Genomic DNA, 21,929 nt, shown 5'->3' with positions numbered 1-21,929 from the left:
CTATTCCCCTCTGTTCCCCTCTGTTTCCCCTCCATTTCCTCGTGGATCCCACAGGAGGGAGGGTGCAAGGGCCTGGCACATGCTCCTTCCCAGCTATGGCTCCACCATCCTGTGCCAGCTCCTGTTTGCCTGGCAGCCCTGGGATTACAGAGATGCTGTCAGTGCTGGGGAGATAGTGCAGCAAGTGCAGAAGTTCAGGAGAGCAGTAATTAGCACAGCAATTGTAAATCTCGGCAATTAGTGGCTAATTGCTGCTGCAGAAATATGCAAGGCAGCCTTTTATTCCTTCCTCCATGTGGGATGGCTGATTGGGTTTGCTGGGAGCAGGGAGCACTTGTGTCTTGTCCCTGTCGATGGCAGGATAGGACAAGGGGGAAATGCTTTAAGATGAAGGACGGTACATTTAGATTTGATATTGGAGAGAAATTCTTCCCTGTGAGGGTGGTGAGGCCCTGGCTCAGGTTTTCCAGAGGAGCTGTGGATGCTCTGGGTGGTGCTCTGGTGATGCTCCCAGCTGGCAGGAGTGGCTCTTGAGCTGCCTGGGATATGTTCATTGTGCCAGCAGTGCAGAAATCAGCTTCTCAGGGTGTTTGGGAGCCACCAAGGGGCCTCAGTGCCATTTTTAGAGCCCCATTTGGCCAGACACAGAGGCAGTGGGAGGAATCCTCTGGGAGTGGGAGTGATGTTCTGCCCCTTGTGCAGCCCCTTGCTGTGGTACTTCACACCCTCACAGCCCTCACTGCCACTGCCCCATCCTCATTGGGACAGCCTCAAGGTGCCTGGAATGACTTATCCACAGCTTGTAGAAGAGACATATTTACTCAATAAATAAATACAAATAACATATGGCAGGTACTAGCACGAAATACACACTATTGGTGTTGTGAGGGACGCCAAGGTCTGAGGCTGGAGCTTTGCCTAGCTCAGCTTAGCATGCCCAGCTGGCACTTACCAGGCTGGCCCTGGATAATGGCACTGATGGTGCAATCTGGAACTGCTCGAGGGCATGGCAGAAGCTACACACCTGGATGGACAAATACATTAACACACAGCAGCAGGGAGGCTTTGCCTTGGGGTGCCTGGGGACACAAAGTGTGAGCTTCTCTGGGAACTGGCGTCACCCTCGGGCACATCTCTGGGTGCCTGCCCAGGGCGGGCCCTGGGAGCTGCAGTGGGGTCATGGCACACATGGCACACATGGCTGAGGGTCATGGCACACATGGCACACACAGCTGAGGGTCATGGCACACATGGCACACACAGCTGAGGGTCATGGCACACAGGACTGAAGGACATGGCACACATGGCTGAGGGTCATGGCACACATGGCTGAGGGTCATGGCACACATGGCACACATGGCTGAGGGTCATGGCACACACGGGCACAGCTGAGGGTTGTGGCACACACAGCTGAGGGTCATGGCACACACAGGCACAGAGCTGAGGGCAGGGGGAGATGGAGCCCCATGGACCTCAGGAGGGTGCCAGGACTCGTCCCCTCATCTCTGCAAAGCTTGGTGCAGAGCACAGGGCTCTGCTTTGGCAGATTTGGCAAAGCCTTGACCGAAAGCTGGGAGCTCTGCTGAGCTCCAGGAGGCAGCAGCAGCTGGGTTTGGGGTTTGGGGCTGTCCCTGAGCTCCAGGGTGGGTGTCAGTCGGCAGAGACGGGCAGGGGCAGGAAGAGGATCGCCTTCTGGCCGTAGTGAGTCCGCGGGCCCAGCTTGCTGTTCCCGTTCTTCTTCAGCCCCACAAACCAGTTCTTGTCCGCGTGCATTTTGGAGACGTAGGTGTTGTAATGGTTCTCCTCCAGCCTTTCCAGGAACAGACACTCCTCACCCAGCAACTGCTGCAAGAGAGCCCGGGGGAGGACAGTGAGCTGGGGATGCTCCTGCTGTGACAATCCCAGCCCAGCTCTCCCCTCTGAGATGCCATCCAGACCTGCCTCTGACATTTCCACACCCCAGTAAAGCTCTTATTTAAATTGTGGGGTAGGTGGCCTTGATTTACTCCCCTGAGCCACTCCTGTAGCAAGGTGTCTGTGACCTGGGAATTTTAATTGGCACTTTAAACCAGCCCTGTGCTCCATAACCTGCTCCTGCCCTGGCTCCTGCTCTGGCCCTGAGCACTGTGGTGGCAGCTGCAGGCTCAGAGTGCAGAACCAGAACAGTTTGGGTTGGAAGGGACCTTAAAGACCACTGAGCTCCGGCCCTTTGCCATGGGCAGGGACACCTACAGCTGCTGCTCCAGGTATGAAACACAATATTTATCAAGTGTCAGATAGGAAATACAATATTTGTCAGAAGCAGGGCAGTAAACAGCATTATTTGCTAATTCATTTATGTCCCCCCAAAATAAAGCCAGATGCAGAGCGGCCGTGCAGCTGCCAGAACCACAAGCAGAGCCCAGCTATTGCCCAGCTGTGGTTTGCACTGCCCAGCTGTGAGATGCCTGCAGCCCTGCCCCTGGCTGCATTTTCCCAGGGGATCCCACACCTACCGAGCCGTAGAGCAGCCCGTTGGGGTCCATGGCCAGGTACTGCCCCGACTGGGTGCTCCTGATGTGCACCACCCCCACGCTCTCTGCACTCAGCTGCAGCTGGACTGGAGCAAAACAAAACAACAGTGAGAGGAAAATAGGAAAAGGGGGAAAAAACTGCCAGGAAGTTTAGCGGGGTGTTTTGTTGACGTCTGGCTTACAAAGAGTTTATAGGAAACAGTACAGTGTGTAATAAAAGTGTCTCCTTGTACCCTCTTCTTCAAAGAAATCCCACAGCCATCCTTTAGGAACCAAAGACCAATTTTTCCCTTATTTTACATCAAAGGAAGGGCAGCCTTTTGGTTACGATGCTGGAATGGGACACAGGAGATTGGGGTTTTAATTCTGGCTCTAATTTACAAATTTCTCATGTGGTTTGACAAGACACTTAAGGAGTGACATATGAAGGAGTATTTTGAGAGCTAAGCCAGGGATGGGCAGACTGCAGATGCCTGCACTGCAACCCCCTGATCCAAAGCATCCCACCCAGCTGTCTGCTGCAGCTGGATTTATCCAGAGCGTTGGAGATGGAGAATGGGGAAATGGCAAAGGTTGTGGCTGCAGACACAGTGACTTGCAAATTCCAGCTCTTCCCATCTCCTAGGCAGCTTCTTTCCCTGAGATTTATAACAGCAATATTTAGGTTGGTTGGAATGAAGTATGAACGGATGTCTCGGCTCCAGCTCCTTCCTTCCTGTTTATATTTAATTTGTTTATCCTTATTTAGATGAGGTAAAAGGCAGTGTTACCTCTTGGCCTGGTGGAACACCCATTGCAGTGAAATCTTTGCTGTAATGGTTCACATCCTTCATGTTTGGCATTTCCTGCTCAGTAAATGACATTAATTAGGAAGCAGTGTGGGTGCAGGTTTGCAGGAGTGCTTGGCCCCTGTCATGCCTGGTTCAGGCTGGGGATGTGCACTGAGAAAACCCCAGCCCACCTGCAGCCCCTGGGTGCTGCAGATCTGGGACCTGGCCCAGGAACAGTCCTGGGAGAAAAGAGGGAAATGGGATGGAAATGGTGATACTGCTCTAAAAACTGTCCTGAGAGAGGGGAGTGAGGACCCTCGTGCTGCCAATGGGATATTGAGGGTTTTGGCCACAGACGGAGGGAGAACAGCAGGTCCAGAGGAAGGAGCTTGTGCATTAATTCTTTCAGGTTCTCTTCCAGGTCTGTACAGAGATTTCCTTCCGTGAAGAAATGGGATGAAAGCAGGAAAAGGAGACTTTTTGTAGAGATGAGCATGAGCTTCATCCTGGAGAATCTGCAGAGTCCAGGTAAGATTTCCTTCCATTCCTTGGTGCAAGCTTGGAATGCCCATAACAAGGATGTGGGAAGTGGATCCTGATGTGGGGCTGGACAACAAAGGCTTAGAGAGAGAGACTCCTTCTGCTCTTCTTAGAGATCCTCCTGATTCTGAGGCCATTTGAGAGAAAAATAAGAATCCTTGGTATTTGTCTGGAACAAAATGCACGTGGGCAGCTTGCAGAGCATTGGTGCAGCTGGAACGCTGCTGTCCCCTCTGGCCTCCCAATAAACCCTGGGTGTTCCTGTGCCTTGTCCCTCCTGGGGCTGGCAGGTGCTGTCCCAGCTGGGTGACAATGTCCCACAGTGCCAGCCTTGGTCTGGGCTGCTCCTCTTGCACACCAGGGAATGATCTGGGCAGCTCCATCGTGGTGCAGGTGCAGGGACAGGACCGTGGGTGCTCAGAGCAGGGTCCCTCTCCCCAGGGCTGCTCTGCTGGCACTCAGCCCTTCCAGGAGCTTCCTCTGTAAATATTAGTGTGTTCCCATATCCCGGTTTATGAGACCATTTACAGGAGGTTCCTCTCTGGCAGAGGATTGCAAACACGTGGCCTGGGCCAGCAGGCAGGGAGGTGTGAGGTGCTGGGATGCAGAACTGCCTGCCCTCCCTGCCCTCGGGCACAGTGCAGCCCTGGGCACCTCTCCAGGGTGATGGATCTGCTTTTCCAGAGGGAAAAGGGCTGTGCTGTGTGACAGCATCTGTGCTGTGAGACAGCAGCCTGGGCCAGGGCACCAGAGTGGGCTCATGGCCTTGGTGGCTCCCCGTGTCCCAGGAGATCCCATCTTGACCGTGACCTCTCCTTCTGACTCCAGCAAAAGCTCTGGAAAATGCTGCAAAGACACTGCCTGAGCTCATACCACCTCTCCTGGTGTGTCTGTGTGCCCAGTCCTGTCTCTTGCAGATCTTTGGGTCACCATCCAGCCTTTCCAGGGGTTTGAGGGTTACTTGCTGGGTTTATTCCTGCCTGGAGGCTGGAGCTGCACGCTGTGTTTATATAGCCTCAGGGAGCTCATCTTCATCCATGCCCCAGCACTGCCTCGTGCTGGGGAGACAGTGTTTGTAATTAAAACTGGCTCTAAACTGCCTGTCAGTAACACAACAATAGCCAGAGGAAAGGTTACGTTTGGAGGAGAAGCCACATGTGTGCTTGTGGTTTAAAGAAAATAAAAGTGCTTTTCTTAGCACTTTGTAAGGCTGGCTTGGCTCCTCCCAGCCCTTCCTTCTAGTGAGATAGGAGCCTGGCAGGGCCTGGTCCCATTCCAGTAAATGTTCAGGATATGAACCCAGAGGCTGCTGCCAAGAGCAGGGGCAGAGCCAAGCCCTGCTGCCCACGGAGCCCTGCAGGAGCTTTGCTGTGTGCCCAGCAGGTTAAAAAATCCTCTGAAGAGTTTTTGGTAACGCAAGAGCACAAACAGCATTAAATTCCCAACGATTCCTTGGTGGGACAAGCGGTGGTGTCTGCAGGAGCAGCTCCTCCCAGCAGAGGTGCCAGTGTCCCACCACGGGCTGGAGCCACCAGGGTCACTGCCTGCAGGGATGGGGACAGCTGAGGGGACACCCTGCCCAGGGTGACCGAGTAAAGGGCTGTGGCACAGGGCTGGCAGTGCAAGGACAGCACAGAACTCCATGTGATGCTGTGTGTGGGGGATGCCAGGCTGCCCTGAGCTCCCCTGCCAGGGCAGCTCCCCGTGTGAGCCAGCCCTGTGTGTCCCTGTGTCTGTCCGTCTGTCTGTCTGTCTGCCTGTGTGAGGGGAAGCCAGTGCCAGGTTCAACACTGGAGATATCTATTGCTGTCCTTCAAATCTGCACTTGGACAGCACACACCTCACACCTCCCCTGCTCTGCATCCCAGCTGTGGGTGTGTTTGGTTCCCTGGGATGTGTGTTTGCCTCTAGGGTGGTGTGTGCTTGGCCCCAGGAGCTGTGTTTGGCCCCATGGAGGTGTGTTTATCCCCTTGAGGTGTGTTTGGTCCCTGGGATGTGTGTTTGTTTGTCCCCTGGAGGTGTGTTTGGTCCCTGGTATGTGTGTTTAGCCCCAGCAGGTGTATTTAGCCCCTGAGATGTGTGTTTGTCCCCCTGGAAGATGCGCTGTCACACCAACCCCATCCAGACCCCGTTTTCCCCAGCTGCCCCTCCCCAGCTGATGAAACCCCAGCACCAGGAGCCCCCCAAGCCCCCCGGTTTGCTCACTGTGCTCGTCGCTGCGGTCCCGGGTGCCATCCACGGTGCCGTCGGGCAGGATGCGCAGGAAGTGCCCCCCGTTGCTGCAGTACAGCAGCTTGGGCTTCTTGTAGCTGCCCGCGGGCAGGTCGAACTTCTCCGTCAGGGCGCTGAACGTGGTGATCTCCCCCTCGGCCATCGCGCAGCCTCCTCCTCCCGGGGCTGCCTGCAAGGGAGGGGACAGCAGGTGACACCAGTGCTGGCACCGGGGTGACACCGAGCGCTGGCACACGCTGCTGCTGGGATGCAAGGGAGGTGACACAAGGGTGACACCAGTGCTGGCACACGCTGATGCTGGCTGCAAAGGAGGTGACACCAGGTGACACCAGTGCTGGCACACGCTGCTGCTGCTGCTGGGCTGCAAAGGAGGTGACACCAGGGTGACACCGAGCGCTGGCACACGCTGCTGCTGCTGCTGGGGTGCAAAGGAGGTGACACCAGGGTGACACCAGTGCTGGCACAGGGGTGACACCGAGTGCTGGCACACGCTGCTGCTGCTGCTGGGATGCAAAGGAGGTGACACCAGGGTGACACCAGTGCTGGCACAAGCTGCTGCTGCCCAGCTTTAAAGGCAGCAGGGAGGGAAGGAGGAGGGATCCCGGGGGTCCCGTTGGTGATTCACAGCCCAGGGGATGCTCCCCAGCGTGGGAGGCATGGGGGGCTGTCTCCTTGCTGGGTGGGGCTGGGCAGGAGGGATTGTGTCCTTTTTAATTTGATCACGGTGAGTTCTGTTTTTGTTCTCCTCTCTATTGACGTGCGGGCTAAAATTACGCGCTCAGAAAAGCAGTTTGGAAAACAGCCGGTGTCTGATTGGAACCCACAGGAGGCGGGAAGGGAGCCCAGGTAAAACTCTCTCTGCACTATTATAACTCTCAAACACAATTATGACCAGGAATTGCAACACCCACTGTGTGTCAGGTGTAAATATTGCTCATCTCTTGGCACTCTGCAGCTCACCTGCCCAGGACACAGATGGAAAAGGTCAGGACACACAGAGAGATGTGTGTTAGATGTGGTGGGAGATGGGCAGGAGCTTTCACTGCCAGGCTGAGCAGATTTACCCAGACACTGATCAACAGCATTTGGAAATGGGAATTTTGAGTCCAGGATATGCCATGAGTCAAGCAGCAGCACCTCAGTGCCTGAATGGGCTCTGAGAGAGCTGGAGAGGGGCTTTGGTCAAGGATCTGAGGGACAGGATAAGGGGGATTCCACTGCCAGAGGGCAGGGTTAGATTTTGGGATTTTGGGAAGAAATCCTTCCCTGTGAGGGTGAGGAAGCCCTTGGCTGCCCCTGGATCCCTGGCAGTGCCCAAGGCCAGGCTGGACACTGGGGCTTGGAGCAAGCTGGTCTAATCAAAGATCATACTGATCAATAATTGATCAGTTGGTCTAATTCTGATAATACTGAAACCTCATTTTGCTGGAAACTGTGGTCTCAATCCGTGTTTAAGCAGATGCTGTGCCAAAACCTGAAGGCATCACCAGACCAATCAAAGAAGGATGCTGTGGAGGTTGGAGGCTGGGAAGTGAGAAATGCTGTCACAGAAGTGCCCTCACAGATGTGACATCAGGAGGTGCCACAGGTGGGGCCAGAGTCCCACAGATATTCCAGGTACAGTCATGTTTTCAGCCTAGAAACTACATTTAAAATCTCCCACAGATTCATTCTGTCTTTCACACACAGAGTTCTGTAGTGCTTGGAGAGCAGTGGATTTATGAACAGAAAAAGACAAGGCACAGAATAAATCTAGATGCAGGAAGTTGCTTTAAATGTCATGTATTCCCACAGCTATATTATGGAAAATATTTTATAGTCACTGTTTATATGTGTTTATAGATTGTAAAAATGTCTCTCTAGGACTGAGTTGTGCTACTGGGATGGAGCCAGTACCACACTGTGTGGGTTTGCTGTGGTGCTTGGGGTGCCCTGGGAGAGACTGAGGGTGGCAGCTCTGCAGCACACACACTCACACACATGTACACACACAGACAATCTCTAAACACTTGGCTCTAAACTCCTTAGTATTTAAAAAGCTCTGCAAGAGCAGCTGCAAAAAGAGGAAATTACTCCTGGAAATGGATCCCAGATGCCTGCAGAGAATAAAAACCTCTGGAAGCTGGATTGCTAAGGATGGATCCCTGGAGATGAAGAGTGTGGCTGTTGGTGAGAGCACCCCCAGCCTCTGCACCAGCTCTGCTGCGTGCACAGGCTCCAGGCTCTCAGACCCCCATTTGACAGAGACTGGGATTTTGGGAAGTGCTTTCTGGAGTGACAGCCCCCAGCCCCACCTATTGCCATGAGACTGGAGATGCAGCCTCAGAAGCTCTGTGGCTCCTGGTGGTTTCCAGAGCAGGTGATGCCAAATACAGACTCAAAATCTTTCACCATTATCAGGTGAAATTATTTCGTAGAGTGCCTGGTCCCTACATTCATTTTTCTCTCAAGACACCATAGTGCAGCAGCTCAGCTTCCTTGCCAGCTGCCAGCCTTTCCCTGAAGGAAAGCCCCCAATCACCCAGGGTGGCACAGGGGGCTCTGCTCCTCCACTGAGCTTTAATCCACTTCATCATTGGGTCATTTCCTAGAACCAAAGCCTTTCTTGAACCTTTATCTGCGGGTAAAAGGCACCCAGAAGTCTCCTGGGTTGATGATGGGTGGCATTGAGAAGCAAACACCCCAGATCCAAGGGCTCTGAGCAGGATCTCAGCAAACTCTGCAGGCAGGAGTGAGGAGCAGCCTGGATTCTACCACAGCCACCTCAAGGGCTGAGGGCATCTCCAGACAGCCTGACCAGAGCAGCTCAACTGCAAACAGCTTCTTCATCATCACTGATTTCCTCTAAGGTTATTTTTGCTATTTTTAGGAAGACTCCAGTGCTTGCCAGCTGCCCTGAGTGCCCCAGCAAAGCTCATGAACACTTTTCCACTCCCCTTGTCTCCCTGTGTTAAATACCATTGCTGTTCTCAGACTTTATGGCCATGGAGTTGTTCCTCTACAAACACCACCACTCATGGCCCTAGCATTATACTTCTGGCAGGAACATGTTAGGTTTTTACGGGAATTAAAAAGCTCGAGTGAGAGAGAGAGCCTGAACCAAAGACAACATAAAGGGCCTTATTTCTTTGGGTAGGAGCCCAACAATGCTATTAAACAGCTCAAAGCAGAACAGAAAGCTGTTCAAATATGCAAGGCTGAGAGACACCACACTGCAGTGGTTTCTGGGTGCCCCATGGAGAAAGGAAAATATCCCAAGAGGAGATGGCTGTGAGGGGCATGGCTGCTGCTGAGCTCTGACCCCCTGCTCACACCAGGACTGCATCTGGAGCAGCTGTGGTTGTGGCTCCTCTCTCCTCCAGCTCTGTGCACAGAGAAATCCCCACGAGGAGGATCCCTGGGAGCTGCAGCCAGGATAACCCTGCTCCAGGACAGCCTGAGCTCCATCTGCAGCATGGGCAGCTGAGGGCACCCAGCTCTTCCTCCTGGATGGAGGTGTCAGCACCCCAAAGGACCAGAAATAACTTCTGAAGGTAAAAAAAGCCTTAAGAAGTGAGTGAAACCCAAATGTTCCTTCATCCAGGTCATGCTGAGCCGTGGTGGCTGCGCTGTGCTGCTCCCTGCAGCTCTGAGGGAGAGGAGCCCAGGGCAGGGCTGCAATAGCTGTGAAATTCTGAGAAGTTTGGGGTCGGTTCCAAACTTTATCACTGGCCAAACCAGTGGCTTTGATGTGAAATCCCAAACTCTGCGAGCATCTGACTGTGAGCATGGAGGGCTGGTTGTGCTGCCAATGTCAGGCTGTGAGCTCTGAAATAGCAGCACACACTGGGAGCCGTGGAGGGAACCTCTGCTCTCTGCCCCAGAGCTGTGCAAACTTCACCCCACAGCACTTGTTTGCATGACAGAGGTGGTGCTGATGGAAATGAGGGGGGTTCCTAATGCTCCAAAAGTTTTTTGCATGTCAGAATTGCCAGGAATTTTTGCGGATTTTTTTTTAATGGCTCCTGTGGCACAGATTTAGTGGCCAGCAAAGACTCAACGCAGAGGTAGCCAGCTGAGGTGAGCCTTCTTGCCTTGGGTGTGAAATACCTGGCTACTACACGGAGGAAAGCAGAAGTGTCTCACCTACTGGGTTAAAACCAGACTGGGTTGATTCAAATGCATCAACATTTTCCTTGGCTTTGGACACAATCTTTTATGTAGGGTTGGAAAGAAATGCTCTGCATGGCCTCTGATGGAAATGGTGATGAAAAGTGCAGCTAATCACAATTGTCATTTAGATGATCAGCTAGAGATCACCCAGAGAGCTCCAGAGAGATGAGAAGCTGCTAAACCCAGTAGTGTCCTGAGGCTTTGTCCAGCTCTGGGTAATGAGATCAGTGTCTCGTGAACCTGGCTCTGGGGAGTTCAGTGGAAACACTCCAGTTGCTTTCACTTTGGAAAGTGTTATTTTCTCCATTAAAGCAGAAATGCAGTGTGTTCCAGGACGTGTGACTCAGCTGGGATCAGACAGCATCACCTCCTGATGGGCTCCCTGCCCATTCCCACTGTGACTGCAGCCCCCTGAGCAGCTCACACACTCCATGTGGAATGGAAAGCATTTAGAACAGGTGGAATATTTTTAGGGAATTCAGGCTCTGAATTGCCTTTCCCAGGAGTTCCTGTGGGTTTTGGGGCAGTCTGAGATCTACCTGGGCATGTGGAGCAAACACCTCTCAGACAAACAGGGATTTTATTCATACCAAGTTGTAGAGAACCATTTCATGGGATGGATTTCCTCATCCAGGGGAGGATTAGACACAGGCAGAGGTTTCCTCATGCTGCAGGAGCAGCTTGGTGGGTCTGGGGTTATCAGCATGGGCAGCCTGCAGGGGCTGCCTCCCCTCCCGAGGCTGGCAGTGCAAGGCACAGCTCAAATTCCTTGGCCTGTACATCCTCTTAGAAGGATTTAATAAATGATTAGGCAAAGCATATGATAAATATGTAATAGATCACTCTGTGACTATCAGTGGAATGCACTGGCTCGTTTCTAGGCTTGTTTATGGCCAGGTGATTTTATCTCTAGTGATGTGATTAACTGCTTAATGAAGTATTTATCAGCCAGGTTTTACCCTTTGCAAGTGGAATATGTTGTGTGAAGTGCAACCAAAAGCATAAAAATCCATTTAACTAATTCCTGCTGTCATCATCTGCTGCTCTCCACCAGAAAGCAGCCATCCCACCCAGTCTCACTGGATTTGTGGCAGGCAGAACAGAGGGGCTGTAAAGCTGAAACTTCAGCAGTTTCCTGAGAGGTGTCACTAATGACCAACACAGCAGCATCAGAGAGGGACAGGGTTATCCCAGCCCTGTGCCCTCAGGGATGCCCAAGGGGAGCCCCATCCCTGCCCCAAGCCAGGTGTGGCTTTTCCAGAGCTCTGAGCCCGGGACAGCCAGGGCAGCCTCCCACCAGGCTGTGCTGTCCGTGGGGAGGCAGGAAAACCAAGGCATCCTCCCCTTTCTAATTACCTCCCCTTTCTAATTACCTCCCACCCACGGCCCTTGGCCATCCGGTGATTAACTTAATTGCAGCTCCAGCCCCAGGAGCAAATGCAGCCCCAGAGCAGGAGCTGTGCCAGGAGGGCCTTGTCCCTGTGTCCTGTCTGGGCTCAGAGCAAGAGCAGGAGCAGCCCTGGCTGCACACACAGACCCACAGATCCCACTGGACCTGTCCTGGATTGGAGCCCTCCCTCCCGGAGCCAGCCAGGTGTGTGGATGGAAGAACACCTGGACACTGGGTGTGTGGGACCTTCTACATGGGGAGAACAGCTGGACCTGGGTGTGTGGGACCTGCTGGATGGCCAGAACACCTGGACAGGGAATCACCAAAGCCCAGTCCCTACAGCTGAGGATGGGCTGGAGGATGTGCTCACCCAGGGGACACCTCTGGCAACGCAAGCACCCCGGGCTTCCCCTTCCCTCCAGGATGCAGCAGGTCCTGTCTGCCCTTCCCAGGTGGCCAGTGCCAAGCCTGGTCCCTGCTCCTGTGCTCTGCTCCCTCCCAGCATGTGGGGCTGGCTGGAGCAGCCACTGACAGATGCCACGAGTGACACCAGTTCTCATCCCTGTCACCCGAGGAGGAGGAGGGTGGCTCTGTGCTGCTGAGGACTCAGGGATGATGCACCAGGCACAGGACCCTTATTTGGGGTTTGCCACCATGGGTATGGGCAGGGCTGTGGGCACCTCTCCTGCCTGGACCTGCCTGTGCCTGGCTTCCCAGTGACCTCTCCCCTGTCCCCATGCAGTGACACTGCACTGACCTCTCCCCTGTCCCCGTGCAGTGACACTGCACTGACCTCTCCCCTGTCCCCGTGCAGTGACACTGCACTGAAGTGACCTCTCCCCTGTCCCCGTGCAGTGACACTGCACTGACCTCTCCCCTGTCCCCATGCAGTGACACTGCACTGACCTCTCCCCTGTCCCCGTGCAGTGACACTGCACTGACCTCTCCCCTGTCCCCGTGCAGTGACACTGCACTGACCTCTCCCCTGTCCCCGTGCCACCCCCGCTGTCCATGCAGGACACGGGCACAGTGCCAGGCTGCAGAGCCCACTGTGGCTGTCTGGGCTGGCGCTGCAGGTGTGGCTGCCCCGCACGCCCACGGACAGACAGACAGACGGACGGACGGTGCCGAATGACAAACTGCAGCCCAGGAGTTCCCTCTGTGCTGTGAATCCCAGCAGTGGCCTGGCTCTCCTGCTGCACCGTGTCCCCTGTGAGCCCTGCAGTGCCACCCCTCTGCTGAGCACCATTCAGGTACGTGTCTGTGTCTGTCCCTCTGTCCTGGCCACCCTCAGGGCCCAGCCCCTCCCAGGCTGCTGCTGCTGCTCAGGGAGTGAAAATCAGGAATGCTCACCCGGTGTCAGGCTGCCCTTCCTGCAGCTGCCCCTCTGAAGGGTGGCCAAGCCCAGCCGAGGGTTGGCCCCAGCTTCAAACCGGGATTTGAGTTTGGGCTCAGCCTTTGTACCCCGTCCTTCCCCAGGGAGGCAGAGGATGCTGGAATCGAGGGTTTCATCCCCAGGCCAAGTGAAAGCCCACATCCATCCTGGTGGTTAACCATCAGCAGACACAGCATCGCTCAGAAATCCAACTTCCTCCAGCACAGCCTTGCTCTGGGCTGTTCCAAGGAAAATCACTTGGGTTTCTGGGCTCACCAGAGGCTCAGCAGTGATTTACCATGGAAATGTGCAGGCAGTTAATGGTGTTCATCCTGCAATGTTTGTGTAAGGGCTGTACAGCTGCTCTTTGTAACATCTAAGTAAGCCTGGCTGGAAGAATCCTGTTCTTAATTTTGTTACCCAATGTCTCATTTTAAATTCAGTCTCTAGTACCCCTGAGTTTCTTCCTCCAAGCTGCCTGAGTAAGGAGCTTAAGCTGTTGCTCAATAACAGTGTGATAAAAGCTTGAGTTAATAATGGCTATTACCAGGAAAACCCTCCAATAAATAATAATTTTCTTATCTGCATGACTTCGGGACTGGAGAAAACTCCTTCCAGTGAAAAGCTGCAGAACGTAGGAGAGGGCAAGGAGTGTTTCAGATGAAAGATCAGAGCAAGGCAAGCTCAGGGCTGAATCTTGTTAAATGGAGATGAGTGGGTCAGCAAAAAAAAAACTGGAATTAGTGTGGCTAAGTAGTCACTGGAGTAAACTACGGAGAGCAGCTGTGCATCTCCACCTCCTGTGGTCTGTGGAGGCAGACAGGTCACTGCTCTGTCTGTGTTCTTCAGGCACAAATGGGGGAATTCTCACTGGTGGCAGTGGGTGGCCGTGGACACGGAGCTCTCTGTGTGTCACCCTCAGTCCTAGGAAGGAGCCTGAGTCACTCCTGACCTGCCACAGCCCGTGGAAGGCACAGCCCTAATGCTGCTCCTGCTGTCCCAGACAGGGGCACACCTGTGTCCCTGCAGGGCTGGGCACCTGTTTGGCCCTTGCTGTGACAAGTGTGCCCACAGGCTGTGTGCCAGCAGCAGGGGCAGGCAGGGCAGCCACTGCTCCAAGGAAAACAGAGCCCTGCCTTGGCTTTCCATGACACAGCCCTCCGAGGGAAGGGATGTGTTTGGGTGCTCTCCTGCCCCTTCTCATCTCTGTAAACAACAGAGCACCACAAAGGGCACAGAGCAGGATGGAAGGCTGCAATTTTAACAGCCTGCTGCAGCTCAGCCCCTGAGGTTTCACCCACGCTGGCTATTTGCAGCTCCGGAGTGGGAGTTCAGAGACACCGTGGCCTTTGTTGTGCCCGTGTTTCCACAGCTGCTCTGGGGCCACGGGGATGCAGCCAAGGACCATGGAGACGCAGGATGGTCTGGGTTGGAAGGGACCTTAAAACCCATCCAGTCTCACCTCATGTCCCCTGCCATGGCAGGGACACCTTCCTCTGTCCCAGGCTGCTCCCAGCCCCAGTGTCCAACCTGGCCTTGGGCACTGCCAGGGATGGGGCAGCCACAGCTGCTCTGCTGTGATGCTTGTGATAATCAAGACAGAAAGATGCCCTGTATTGTCTAAGTGGAAAAAATCCCCCCACTAAACCAAAAACTTTGTGACTACCAGGCAGAGTGTGGGGATCAGCAGCTGCTGTGCCCCCTGTGCGTGGCTGGCAGTGCCACAAACAGGACCCCAGTGGGGTTTTACCTTTCCCTCACTCGTGAACTGCACACTCAGCCCTGCCCTGGGATCCCTGGGCAGTCAGTGGGCATCCCCCGTGGTTTGGGGAGGATCACATCCCAGCAGGCTAGGTGTGAGCTCCACAATCCCCATTGGGAGTCTGGCAGCCAGTAACTGCCCATCATGTGGGAGCTTTTGTGAACACCCTGCAGCAATGGGAATATTGAGGAAGGGGAAGGGAGGGTGTTTTAATTGGTGTTAAATACTTGTGCTTTCTGTCCAAGATTTGAACTTCAGTAGAGAGTCAAGTATAAAGGAAAGATCTGAGCTCAAGACTGACACCCAGGCCTAAATTAAGAGCCAAGAGCAAGGACAGACTTTGTGAGCAGCAGTGGGCCGTGAGTCATGGATGAACTGTGTGTCCAGACTGCTGTGGGCAGTGGGCAAACCCTTGGGAGGACGGCTCAGGGCAGACAACACCACTCCCAAAAGGAGTCTGAGGGGGACAGAAGGGTTTTAGATGCTATGCTGTGAGTCAGTGGTACCTGGGCACAGCAGCCAGCCTGTGACACCCCTTTCTGCCCTGTCCTCAGGGGCTCTGCCAGCTTTGATGCTGTGGGCTTGGGAATCTGCCTGTGGGATCCCAGCTTGGTCCTTTCCCCAGCAGCCCTCTCAGTCTGGTGCTTTCCCTGGGCAAGGGACAGAGTCTGGGGGTAGGGAAAGCACAAACAGAAGGGGAAAGGGTTTTGCTGAGCTCACTCCTAGGGTGTTCTTCTGAGCTCACTCTGAGGGGTTTTTCTGAGCTCACTCTGAGGGGGTTCTCCTGAGCTCACTCCTGAGTTCATACCCAGCAGAATGGGGTTTGATACCCAATTTAAACAGAGGTCAGGCTTTAAGCTGGACCATGGGTGCATGATACTGATGCTGTGCTGGGGTTAGTAGAACTTTATTTAGCACTGGCTGTGAATTAGCTGTTCTTGAAGGGAATTCCTAAATATTGACCTTGGCACTGTGAGAGTCTGTCTCAGCCTTTCTCTGTCACCTTCACCAGATGGAAATGAAGCACTTTTGTTATTCAAGGTTTTGGAGGGAAAAGCAGGAGCTGTGGCAGGCAGTTTTGTCCCTGCAGATGCCAGGTGCAGACTGTCTGTGCCTCCTCAGGGCTGGGGGCCAGAGCTGCCTGGAATCCAGGCACAGGTGCCCATCCCTGGGTGGGCAGTGCCACCTGCCCTGTTAAACACTGACAGATTTGGGGAATATAAACCCTGCAAGTCACTGATTGCTGCTGCAGCTGCTCTGCATGACCCTGGCCTCTGCTTTGGTTCTCCAACACCTTTAAACCAACAGATTCTGGTGTTGGAAACAAGGGGAGAAACAGGAACTGAACACTGAGTCAGGCACCTTTCAGACAGGGGGAGAGGGAGGATTCCTGCAGCCAGCAGAGACCAGGACAGAGCCATTGTCTCTCCCTGAACTGGTATTCAACAAATCCTTCTGCAAAGAGATTTCTGATGTGAGGGTTCTCTTTGGAAGGCAGACCCAACCCCCAGGACAATCCCCAATAGATCTGCACTGACAGCCAATGTACACAGGATTCCTAAAAATGCCCCAGCCATGAGTCAGTGCCTGCTGTGCCCAGGACGGAGAAGTGCTGGTACCCAGGGGCAGCCTTTACAAACTCCCTGGAATGTACATTTATTTTCAGGGAATATTTACTAAAAGGGTTTTTAAGATACAGTGGAAGTGCTAATGTGTTGTGAGGGCAATAAAGAAGGGGCAAACAAAAAACAAGAGATGGAGTAAGCAAGGAAGACTGAAAGAGAAATGGAGGCTAAAGGTGAGAAGGAGGAGTCACAAGGAATTGGAGTCACAAGGTTGGGGAGGAAAAAAAGTAAAGGCCGAGGAGTGCAAGAGAAAAAAAACATTGATCAGAAATAAAAACAAGGACAGAGAAAACAGTGGCTGCAAAATGGTAGAGGGCCAAGAAAGTGTGGGAGGGGGAAAGAAATGCAGAGGCTGAAAAGGGCAGGAGGCCAAAATAAAGTGGGAGGCCAAAAGAAAAGTAGAGACAAAATAGTGGAGGGTGAAAAGGGCTGGGAGGCTGAAGAGGCACATGAGACACACGGGAAGGCTGCCCAAAGAGGGGTCTAAAGTTTAATGGGTTCCTCAGGCAGGACAGGCTCCCTGGTGGTGATAAGGCAGCACAATGTCCAATTGTTCTCCTGCACACCGGGTCAGCACAGCTTCCCCTGCCTGGGCTCTGCAGGAACTCACACTGGGGCTGGACAGAGCTGGGCTCTGCAGGAACTCACACTGGGGTTGGGTTGGACAGAGCTGGGCTCTGCAGGAACTCACACTGGGGTTGGACAGAGCTGGGCTCTGCAGGAACTCACACTGGGGTTGGGGCTGGACAGAGCTGGGCTCTGCAGGAACTCACACTGGGTTGGGTGGAGAGTGGTTGAGGAACTCACAGGGTGACGAGCTGGGCTCTGCAGGAACTCACACTTGGGGCTGGACAGAGCTGGGCTCTGCAGGAACTCACACTGGGGCTGGGTTGGACAGAGCTGGGCTCTGCAGGAACTCACACTTGGGGCTGGACAGAGCTGGGCTCTGCCGAGGCTCCAGCCAGACCCAGAGCTGGATAAACTCTGCAAGCCCTCTGGATAAACTTTCCTCCAGCTCCACCCAGCCCAGGGGATCAACCCTTCCTCCTGAGCTCCCTAAATGACTTTGGCCTTCCTCCCACTGCTGAGACCTTGATCTTCCTCCCAGCTGAGGCAGCTCCTGATGCAGCTGGCTCTGCCTCCTTGCCCTTACTCCCAACCAGCTGAGCCAAATGGAGCCCAGGAGCCCGGCACGGTGAGGACAGGGACAGGGAGCTGCTGCTGCCCTGTCAGGGGTTTCACCTTTGCCAAAAGGCCCAAAGGAGCTGGGAGGCTGCAGGTACTGGCAAGGGAAGGGGCAGTGGGGACATGTGGACCCACAGTCTCAGCCTGACACCTGCACCCCCAGCCGGGGAGATTCCAGCCTGCAGAAATTTGTGTTTGGCATCTTTGTTTGGCTGAGAGCTGCTCAGAGCTCAGAGCATGCTGGTGATGAGGAGTTTTGGCTGTCAGGCCCATCAGGATGATCCCTGTGGTGTTGTTTTGGCCATAAATCATAGAATCAGCATAGAATGGTTTGGGTGGGAAAGGACCTTAAAGCCCATCCAGTTCCATCCCCTGCCATGGCAGGGACACCTTCCACCATCCTGGTTGCTTCATCCCCTGTCCATCCTGGTCTGGGGATCCCTAATCATACCTAACTGCCCAGAGAAGCTGTGGTTTCACCAAACCATTCTATGGCTCTGTGATTTATTTATTTTGCATGAAAAATGAACCATTTATAGTGCTGTGTCACTGCAACGATTTTCCTTTCTGTTTGTTGTTCTGTCTGATTGGGGTTTTTTTTAGTTTGTTTGGTTTGGGGTTTTTTTAATTGTCCAAATATTGTGTTTTGCCATTTAAAATATTTGGGTTTTAGTGTATTTCTATTCAAGTTCTGATCTGGGCTTCTGCTTCTACCCAGAGCCTCAGGAGAGTTTGCAGTAATTTGGAGATTTGTATTGAGAATTTGCAATAATTTGGAGATTGTCATTTGGAATGATGCTCCCATCACTGAGCCACTCCTCCCTCCCAGGATTTGGGGGCACCTGCAGGGTTTGGGGGGGTTTGTCTCAGCTGGGGTGAGCATCAGGCTGCCCCCCTAAAGCTGTCCCTGGGGAAGGAACCTGCTGTCTCAGCACATCCCAGCCCGACCCTGCCTGTCGGAGCCTCCCTGTGCCCTGGGGGGATCTGTGGGGCTGAGAGAGCATCCCCTGGGCATCTGCGGGCATCCCGGGGGATCCCGGTGCCTCCGGGTGCAATCCGTGCCCCGGGGTGTGTCTGAGCATCCCGTGGGGCTGGCAGAGCATTCCCTGGGCATCCCGGGGGATCCCGGTGCCTCCGGGTGCAATCCGTGCCCCGGGGTGTGTCTGAGCATCCCGCGGGGCCCTCGGGGGGTCTCAGCCCCCGCTCCCGCCGCCCCCCGCCCGCACCTACCGGCGGCTGCGCGGCGCTCCCGGCGGCGGCTCCCGAGGGCGCGGGGAGAAGCGGCGCGGAGCGGAGCGAGCGGGGACGGTGAGGATGAGGAGGAGCTGCCTGGGGCGGGGGAGCGGCGGGAGGACGCGGGGGGAGGGAAGGGGAGGCTGCTCGCATCCACCCGCAGCGGGGCCGGGACCTGCGGCACTGCCAGCCCCGGGCAGCGCAGTGGGCGCGGCTGCGGGAGCAGGGGGGTGCCAGGAGCGGGCAAACCCCCCGGAGCCGGAGCTGCATCCTCGCCTTTCCCTTCCCTGCGGCCCTGGACATTCCTGCGGCGCTGGGTGTCTCAGTGCCCTGCGGGAACGCGATGACCTCCCTCACCCCAGTCAACCCCGGGCAGCGGGGACGGGGGGTCTGCTCTCCTCATGGGGATCCCTGCCTTCCCCATGGGCGTCCCTGCCATCCTATGGGTGTCTCTGCCTTCCCCATGGGCGTCCCTGCCCTCCCCATGGGCGTCCCTGCCATCCCATGGGTGTCTCTGCCCTCCCCATGGGTGTCTCTGCCCTCCCCATGGGGGTCCCTGCCATCCCATGGGGGTCTCTGCCCTCCCCATGGGGGTCCCTGCCCTGCCCGGGAGCAGCTGCCAGGAAGGGCCCGGGGCAGCCACGGGGCTGTGCCGGGCACGGCCGCGTTCCGCTGGCACCGGCAGTGCTTGGCCTTAAAAGCCGAAGTGTTCGGGAGCGCTGTCAGGCGGATGAAATGCAGCTCCGCGTTCCCGGGGACGGCGCTGGAGCCCGGGGACCGTGCGGGCTCTGTCCGTGCTGGGGGACACGGGTGGGCTCGGGGGGTGTCGGGGTGCCAGGGGTGATCTCGGGGCTCACAGGGTGGGTGCAGGTCGGGGTGCGGCTGGGCGGGGTGCGAGGTCGCTGCCGCAGCACTAATGAAGCCCTAACGAAGCGCTAATGAAGCACTGGCGGAGCCCGAGCGATGATTTCAGTGCTTGGCCGGGCTCCACGAGCCTTTGATGCGGTGCTGTTTGGGCTGCGTTATCTAAAGCCCGCTCAGAATAGGCTTTTTAGCGGCGGCTCACGTGGAGCCAGCGTGTTTGGACAGGCGCTCCGGCTGGCAATGCCCGCGGCCCAGACGTTTGGATAAAACATTCCCGAGCTGTCCGTGGTCACCAGCGCCTGCTGGGGACAGCTCCGAGCGCTCCCGCAGCGCAGGTGCATCCCGAGCTTTCCGGACATAGCTAGAGACTTTTTTTTCCACCCTTTATTTTTAATAATCCCGCCCAAGATTTCATCTTGCTTTTTCAGAAAATAAAAAATAGGTATAACCAAACATTCCTGAATCTAACAGAGGAGTAGGCCTAGCCTTGCCTCAGGCTCTCCTGGACTAAAGGCATGGGGATTGTGAGGATGTGGGGAAGATTAGGAAATGCTGGTCCATTTTCTCCCTTGTTTTGGAGCTGCCAGGGCTGCGCCCTCCCTGCAGCCCAGCCCTCCCCGCTTGCCCGGCTGCCCCTGGCCGTGGCTGGCACTCAGCAGCCCCGGTGCGGCGCTCTGCAGGCGGTGTCCTGCCAAATCTGTGTCCTTTGTGCCTGTCCACAAGGCTGTGGCTCCGGGATGGTGCCAAGAGCCGGAGCGACGCAGACACAGAGCAAACATGGACTTGGGCAGCGGGATCTGTGCCGGGCACCAGGGAGAGGAGGCTCGGCCGAAACCCGGGCACCGACCGTGCTGCAGTGAGCCCGGGCCCTGCCCCGAGAGCCACAGGGATGGGGACACTGCAGGGATGGGGACAGAATGGAAATGGGGAACACTGCAGGGGTGGGGACGCTGCAGGGATGGGACAGAATGGAAATGGGGAACACTGCAGGGGTGAGGACACTGCAGGGATGGGGACAGAATGGAAATGGGGAACACTGCAGGGGTGGGGACGCTGCAGGGATGGGGACATTGCAGGGCTGGGGACTGCAGAGATGGGGACAGAAATGGGGAACACTGCAGGGATGGGATCAATACAGGGATGGGATCAATACAGGGATGGGGGCACTGCCTTGGCAGCAGCTCTGCCTCCCCCCTGCCCTCCCCAGTCCAGCCGTGCCTGGGCAGTGCCAGCAGCACCTGCAGCAGGTGCCTGTGCTATTTCTCAGTTTCTCTGGATGGATTTGATGAATGCTGCTGCTGCAATTCCTCTCCTGTCCCTGCCTGTGCTCACCTGACGCCCACCCGCCCCCTGGGCTCCGAGTCCCACCAGTACCAGCCCCCGGGGCTGTTGGGAAGCTCAGTGAATAATTAACCACGGAGGGAGCTGCAGGTGCTGCCCTGCCTGGCCCCAGCACAGGCAGTGCCCGTGAGGGCAGCTGAGCCCCCCAGCCCCGCTGTCCTGGCGCCTCCTCATCCCCCAAACCACGGTCCCACAGCAGGAACAACTTAAGCAAAACTTCCTGCACGTTTAGAGTGGGACCCTCGAGATCCTCCAGTCCTGCTTTGGTTGCACCCCTCCTGTGATGATCCTGGGAGCCCTCGGCGGGCACGGCTCAGCCCAGAAGGAGCTGGAACAGCCCCCAGGTGCAGAGCCCGTCCCGCTCCTGCCAGCTCCCAGAGCCGGGGCAGAGGAAAGGACACCCAGCTGCTCCTCAGCGCCGCACACGCGGAGCTGCTGAGCTTGGCCGGGAGCTCAGGGACCAGGAACGCGCCGCAGACCCTGTGTGACAGCACCGCAAAGCCCCGGGAACGTGTGCGCTGTGCCAGGGAGGGAGTGCAGGATGCTGGGTTAGGAACTCACCTGAGCAGGCTCCAGGTGCGCAGGGCTGGGCTGGGTTGGGCTGAGGGGCAGCGGGGCGGGCAGGGATGCGCTGGGCTCACCCTGCCCCTGCTCCAGCTCCCGGAGCCTGCCGGGGGCACAGCCCGGCCCCTGCGGCTCCCGCCGTGCCCCCGAGCCGGGCAGGGCCCGCTGGCACCGGGAGGGCACCGGGAAGGAGCGGCCCCGGGGCTGGCGCTGCCGCCGCGGCTCCGCACCCGCGCAGACGGGGAAGTATGGATGGATAATCCTGCGCCTTGCTATTTTTTTCCTCTCATGTGATCTTGTTTTTGGACGGCTATTTTGGGGCTGGACTCCAGCCCAGGTGAAAGACAAGGATTGAATCCAGCCTCCCCCTTCCCGGAGGCCTT

The 21,929-nt window shown here is 55.8% G+C and overlaps 1 protein-coding gene and 1 long non-coding RNA gene across 11 annotated transcripts in view; one reads left to right on the top strand and one right to left on the bottom strand.

Annotated features, from left to right (window-relative positions):
• Positions 1-11,160, top strand: part of LOC135453844 (uncharacterized) — a 49,660-nt gene extending 38,500 nt beyond the window's left edge. For 6 of the 8 annotated variants that reach the window (XR_010441969.1, XR_010441970.1, XR_010441965.1 and 3 more), the window contains 4 exons: positions 3,705-3,811; positions 6,838-6,901; positions 7,515-7,672; positions 8,084-11,160. This is a non-coding gene — a long non-coding RNA (uncharacterized LOC135453844). The remainder of the gene's footprint in view (positions 1-3,704; positions 3,812-6,837; positions 6,902-7,514; positions 7,673-8,083) is intronic. The other 2 variants (XR_010441972.1, XR_010441971.1) reach the window with 2 other exon arrangements.
• FGF1 (fibroblast growth factor 1) lies at positions 801-21,771 on the bottom strand. 3 transcript variants are annotated; one of them, XM_064725278.1, is made up of 4 exons: positions 18,775-18,988; positions 6,029-6,224; positions 2,496-2,599; positions 801-1,845 (listed from the first exon to the last, which is right to left on the bottom strand). In XM_064725278.1, exons 1-4 carry the CDS (start codon positions 18,928-18,930, stop codon positions 1,651-1,653), a joined length of 651 nt encoding a protein of 216 aa, XP_064581348.1. In that variant the 5' UTR covers positions 18,931-18,988; the 3' UTR covers positions 801-1,650. The 3 variants fall into 3 exon arrangements, with proteins under 3 accessions (XP_064581348.1, XP_064581350.1, XP_064581349.1); XM_064725280.1 differs by lacking the exon at positions 18,775-18,988 and adding an exon at positions 21,544-21,771 and having other exon boundaries at positions 1,299-1,845; XM_064725279.1 differs by having other exon boundaries at positions 1,299-1,842; positions 18,775-18,994.
• Between the last annotated feature and the right edge of the window lie 158 nt (positions 21,772-21,929).

The sequence above is a fragment of the Zonotrichia leucophrys genome, chromosome 13, assembly GCF_028769735.1.
Source record: "Zonotrichia leucophrys gambelii isolate GWCS_2022_RI chromosome 13, RI_Zleu_2.0, whole genome shotgun sequence".
Classification (NCBI taxonomy): Eukaryota; Metazoa; Chordata; class Aves; order Passeriformes; family Passerellidae; genus Zonotrichia; species Zonotrichia leucophrys.
This window is presented reverse-complemented; position numbering and strand designations above follow the sequence as displayed.

Excerpts from the sequence above, each read along its gene's own strand:
- FGF1 (XM_064725278.1), bottom strand. The coding sequence starts at position 18,930 with ATGCGAGCAGCCTCCCCTTCCCTCCCCCCGCGTCCTCCCGCCGCTCCC. Across the intron at positions 6,225-18,774 it reads GGAGCGCCGCGCAGCCGCCG|GCAGCCCCGGGAGGAGGAGG; the intron begins GTAGGTGCGGGC and ends CCTCCCTTGCAG. Across the intron at positions 1,846-2,495 it reads ACGGGCTGCTCTACGGCTCG|CAGTTGCTGGGTGAGGAGTG; the intron begins GTAGGTGTGGGA and ends GCTCTCTTGCAG.